The 6,000-nt window shown below is 45.0% G+C and overlaps 1 protein-coding gene across 2 annotated transcripts in view; it reads right to left on the bottom strand.

Annotated features, from left to right (window-relative positions):
* Positions 1–898: 898 nt before the first annotated feature.
* SERINC4 (serine incorporator 4) overlaps positions 899–6,000 on the bottom strand; it is a 95,390-nt gene continuing 90,288 nt past the window's right edge. For both annotated transcript variants that reach the window (XM_073618519.1, XM_073618520.1), the window contains exon 13: positions 899–2,201. In XM_073618519.1, the coding sequence (XP_073474620.1) occupies positions 1,988–2,201 (214 nt within the window). In that variant the 3' untranslated portion in view covers positions 899–1,987. The remainder of the gene's footprint in view (positions 2,202–6,000) is intronic.

The raw sequence follows: 6,000 nt of genomic DNA, 5'->3' as shown, positions 1-6,000 counted from the left end.
TCATTCATTCCTGGAGAATTCAGTGCCTTTTGTAAGGGTCAGTGCAAGAATGTCAGTTCACCAGAGATTTTCCACAGTAATGCTTCTTTGACGCTTAATTTATTGGGCGTTGGAGGAGCTTTGAATATACTGCCCACACAAAGGCCTCACCATCACCGCTCTGCTATACTGTCTAATATATGGGTGTAACTAGGTGGATAATGAATTTACTGCCTGACAACATTGTACTGCTGTGCTTTGGAAAATCCTCTTCCACTGCCTGTATCAGTGATCCAGTTGCTCAATCGCAGCTTGGGTCCCTTTTACTATACAGAGAATCACCAGCTGAAAACAACATCAGAATCATTGTTGTAGCCTCAATCATAATAACTACTTCAATCTTGAGCTGTTTATAAATAACCTAAGGGATGGGAAATTGTTAAAGCGGACCCTCACTCACTTTTCTTCTCTATCTCCCTAGCTCTCTCCCCCCCATATTCTAAAAAGTCCCACCTTTTTTTTTGCTTTTGCATTATTTTTTATAATTTGTCCAACCCCACTCCCTCGTCACCATTTTCACCAAGGCAACAATAATGATGTCCTGCTCTCATATCTACATCACAAATCCCAGGAGGCTGCAGGAGTAGGACAAACCGTGGTCGCTGTGTGGAGTTGGCAGGTATCATCAAGGGTAGGGTTCCTAAAGCCGGAAAAGGCAGCCAACTCATGAAGACGGATGTGGACCAGGATGGTGGCACAGGACTGACGCTGTCACACCTGAGCAGCAGATTGCAGCAGGACAGCACTGGATCAGCTGGATAGGTGAGTAGGTGAATTGAGGACAATGGAGCATAACATTGTATGATAACACATGATAAGTAAGCGGGTGTGAAAAAATAAAAGGCAGGGGGGTGAGGTACCTCTTAATTGATGATTTGTTTATTTTCCAGTTTGCAAATATACTGAACAGGCTTTCTCGACCAGGGTTCCTCCAGAAGTTGCTAGGGATATCTTGAGCAGTGAGCAATGACAGATTGATCTCCCACCTACAATGGCTACCAGCGAGGCAGTACCCACTGACATTCAATATACGCGGTTACTTCTACACTCACCAATCAGAGCAAAAGTTTTTTCATTGAACACCATAGTAAAAGGCCATATCCCCACTAATCACCAATGTAAGGGGCATTTCTCCATTGACTACCTATTTAAGGGGACACTTTTCCAGTGCTGACTAGTGTGAAGAGACATTTCAATTTTTACAGTCTGTACTACTTTTCTGGCCATTCGTATTCATTTATTTTCATTGTTGCCATATAGAACAATGGAGGGTTGTAACATATTTGGCTCTGGGTATGCCATATTCTTTATTCCTTTGTAGAAAACGCTCAACAACTTACTGATCTGTTATTTTACTGTAAAATGTAGCTATAATATTTTTTAACAGGGGTTGCTTGGGACATCAACATTTTTTGAGGGTTCTTCCAGGGTGAAAAGGTTGAGAAAGGCCATTGAAAAATATAACAATCCAATAGGAATTTTGTGCAAAACCGGGAGCAAATGAAAGCAGATGTAAAGCAACCAATCCAATGTCAGTTGTCATTCTAGGGAAGATCAGAAGATGAAAGCTATATCCAATTGGTTACTGTGGGCAACACCACTATATTCTCATATCATTCTGCCAAGCATCTGATAATGTTTGTTGCCTTAACGTACAAAGAAAAAGGTATTAAAAAAGGTTCCTATGGAATTGAACATTTAGAACTGTGTTGACTCATTAAAGTGGGACAAGGTATGACTGCTAAGAAATAATGCATTAACTCCAGGGTTATAGTACATTATATATCCCTTCTCATCACAAAATGTAATTTTTTTTTTCAGTGCTTGTATTTTCATCCAGTTACCTCCACTACAGCAAGTCCTTCCATAACACATTGGATATGCACTGAACTCATCAAACCAATGTTCAGTCTGAATGTCATTGCATCAATAAATATAATGGGAGTTACTACTTAGAAACTGTGACTCTGCGTAATTGCCTCCGTCCCAGCATATGCTGTGGAGGTCCATTCTTCTGGTTTTGTCCATGTCCAGGAAGACACGTTGGTGCCAAAAGTATCCACAAATAAAGAATCACACATGTCCAACAAGAGGCCACCTTGATCCAAAACGTGGGCCAGCTGCCATGGGTAAAGATGGACTCCAGAGATGAATCTTCATAGCTACAAAGGAAAAGGAGTAGCATGAGAACACACTAATCTTCAAACATTAGTCATGCTGATAATTAAACATTACTCATATATAAGGTGTGAGGTGTTTGAATAGATTACCATGGTGTGTGACCTTATGAATACACAGTGAACACCTCGCTATACTTTCTGGGGTAAACATTTCTCTGCTTTAAAGAGCACCTATTGTGTTGGAGAAAACAATATACTGCAAAGGAGAAAAGGAGGGAAGGTAGACATTGTCCTTATTTTTCTCTTTGCTTTAGAATACATTGGAAAGCAGTGACAGCCTGTGCATTGGGGGCGCATGGGTGCTGCCCCCCTGACACCTCCGCCGCCCTCCCTATTCAGATGCCCGGCCCCTTTTAGGACACCAGACACATGAAATACTATGGTGGGGTTAGGTGGGGGTAGGCGGGGGGGTGTATTTTGAAGCACGTGATTAGAACCAGAGGCTTTAATAAGCTTCAAAATAGGGTGGGCTCAGGACACAGAGCACTGCATCCCGATCCCACCCTGTTGTATAGCATAGCAAATTATTTTGATATTTTCACACTAACGTTCCCCCCTGCCAGTCAGCAGGCAGGTCAGCGAGACTTGTCTCCCGATTGGCCAAAGCATTAGGCGATCCTATTGGATGCCTAACGCTTTGGCGGAAGAGGAGACACGGCAGAGGAAGCCTGAGGAGCTGAGCGGACACGGAAGCCGTAGCTGCCGCTTCCCACCAAGGAGGAGAGCCGCCGAGGAGGAGAGCAGCCACTTCCCACCAAGGAGGAGAGCAGCCGCTTCCTGCCGAGAAGGAGAGCCGTTGAGGAGGAGTGCCCCGTCACTCCAGGAGAGGAGCAGAGCCCCACCACACGAGCGGTAAGTACCACCAGACCGGCCGCGGGGGGGTTAGTGAAGTGATAGCCAGGGGACGTTCCTGGCTGCATTTCATGGGCACAAGTGGCTGCATATACTGGGCACAAGTGGCTGCATTTGATGGGCACAAGTGGCTGCATTTGACAGGCACAAGTGGCTGCATTTGATTGGCACAAGTGGCTGCATTTGAGGGGCACAAATGACTCCCTGTGATGGGCACAAGTGGCTGCATATGATGGGCACAAGTGGCTGCATATAATGGGCACAAGTGGCTGCATATAATGGGCACAAGTGGCTGCATTTGACAGGCACAAGTGGCTGCATATGACGGGCACAAGTGGCTGCATATGATGGGCACAAGTGGCTGCATTTGATTGGCACAAGTGGCTGCATATGATGGGGCACAAGTGGCTGCATATGATGGGCACAAGTGGCTCCATATGATGGGGCACAGTGGCTGCATATGATGGGGCACAGTAGCTGCACATGATGGGGCACAAGTGGCTGCATATGATGGGCACAAGTGGCTGCATATGATGGGCACAAGTGGCTGCATATGATGGGCACAGTGGCTGCATATGATGGGCACAAGTGGCTCCATATGATGGGGCACAGTGGCTGCATATGATGGGGCACAGTAGCTGCACATGATGGGGCACAAGTGGCTGCATATGATGGGCACAGTGGCTGCATATGATGGGCACAAGTGGCTGCATATGATGGGCACAGTGGCTGCATATGATGGGCACAAGTGGCTCCATATGATGGGGCACAGTGAGGCTGCATATGATGGGGCACAGTGGCTGCATATGATGGGCACAGTGGCTGCATATGATGGGCACAAGTGGCTGCATATGATGGGCACAGTGGCTCCATTTGATGGGCACAGTGGCTGCATTTGATGGGCACAGTGAGGCTGCAATTGATGGGGGGTTCAGTATCTTTCAGTTTGTTTGTGCCCCCCAAAAAATTTTGAGCACCAGCCACCACTGATGGAAAGGTAATATTAAAGCTGAATTCCAGGTATGATCTATATTGCATACATACATTGGTCCAGCTTGACACAATGTAAGTATGTACAAAAATCAGTCATAGCATTATGACCACCCACAACAGCCTGTTCAGGCATGGACTCCACTAAACCTCTGAAGGTATGCTGTGGTATCTGGCACCATGCCGTAAATCATAGCTCCTTAGCCACTTCAGCCCCGGAAGATTTGACCCCCTTCCTGACCAGAGCACTTTTTGCGATTCGTCACTGCGTCGCTTTAACTGACAATTGCGCAGTCGTGCAACGTGGTACCCAAACAAAATTGACGTTTTTTTTTTCCCACAAATAGAACTTCCTTTTGGTGGTATTTGATCATCTCTGCGGTTTTTATTTTTTGTGCTATAAACAAAAAAACAGCGACAATATTGAAAAACATTTTTTTTACTTTTTGCTATAACAAATATCCTCCAAAAATATATAAAAAAACAAATTTTTTCCTCAGTTTAGGCCGATATGTATTCTACTACATATTTTTGGTAAAAAAAAAAAAATCGCAATAAGCTTTTATTGATTGGTTTGCGCAAAAGTTATAGCGTATACAAAATAGGGGATAGTTTTATGGCATTTTTATTATATATTTTTTTTATTAGTAATGTCAGCGATCTGCGATTTTTATCATGACTGCGACATTATGGTGGACACGTCGGACACTTTTGCCACTATTTTGGGACCATTGTCATTTAGACAGCGATCAGTGCTATAAAAATGCACTGATTACTGTGTAAATGACACTGGCAGGGAAGGGGTTAACCACTAGGGGGCGATGAAGGGGTTAAGTGTGTCCTAGGGAGTGATTCTAACTGTGGGGGGGGCTACCTAGGACATGACAGCGATCACTGCTCCCGATGACAGGGAGCAGCAGATCTCTGTCATGACACAAGGCAGAACAGGGAAAAGCCTTGTTTACATAGGCATCTCCCTGTTCTACCTCTCCACACCAAAATCGCGGGCCACCAGAGAACATCGAGTCCCCAGGACCCATGGGCACACTCCCACAGCGTGCGGCGGGCGCACTCGCATGCCCGAAAGGCAGCAAATTTAAAGGGACATACCTGTACGCCCATTTGCCTGCCTGCGCCATACTGCCGACGTACATCTGTGTGCGGCGGTCAGCGAGCGGTTAAAGTCCTGTAAGTTGCAAATAGGGGCCAATAATTTTGGAGAAGACAATATACTGCAAAGGAGAAAACAGGGAAGATAGACATTGCCCTTTTTTTTCGTCTTTGCTTTGGAATACTTTGGAATGGTAACATTAAAGTGGTTATAAAGCCTATAGTTTTTTTTACCTTAATGCATTCTATGTATTAATGTAAAAAACGTTCTGTGTAACAGAATCCCCGGCCCTGCCAACCCCCCCCCCCCCCCTGACCCCAGAAGAAGAGGATCTGAGCTTCTCTGTGCAAAACCATTGCACAGAGCAGGTAAGCATGACATGTTTATTTTTTTATTTTAAAAGGGGAACCTTTAATATCACTTTAAAGCCGAATTTTAGGTATGATTTTTATTGCATAAATACATTAGTCCAGCTTGGTACAATGTATGTACAGTATATCTCATATCTGAGGGGCTGATGGGGAAGATGACAATCATTGAAGTAGTCAGCACTACCAGAGTGATAGGCTCTATTTTCCAGGTTTTGTGCCGAGCACTTTTCCCACTGCTTACTGATCACAATGAATGAATACAAGGCATTCTCTGATAGTACGCGGTGGTGGAGAGGGGCAATATTGTCAAGATCTCCACCTCATCCAACGAGATAGCAAATTAAAAAAAATTCTGTGAATTTTTGAAGTGCTGAGTGAGCATCCCCCCTGTGGTCAATGTGCAGTGGGGAAACCATCCAGCATAGGACGCGGGCGTTCGTGGCTATCACTGTAGTAG

This window comes from Aquarana catesbeiana, linkage group LG03, assembly GCF_042186555.1.
Source record: "Aquarana catesbeiana isolate 2022-GZ linkage group LG03, ASM4218655v1, whole genome shotgun sequence".
Lineage (NCBI taxonomy): Eukaryota > Metazoa > Chordata > Amphibia > Anura > Ranidae > Aquarana > Aquarana catesbeiana.
The sequence above is the reverse complement of the archived record's forward strand: the minus strand, read 5'-3'. Positions and strand labels throughout refer to the sequence as shown.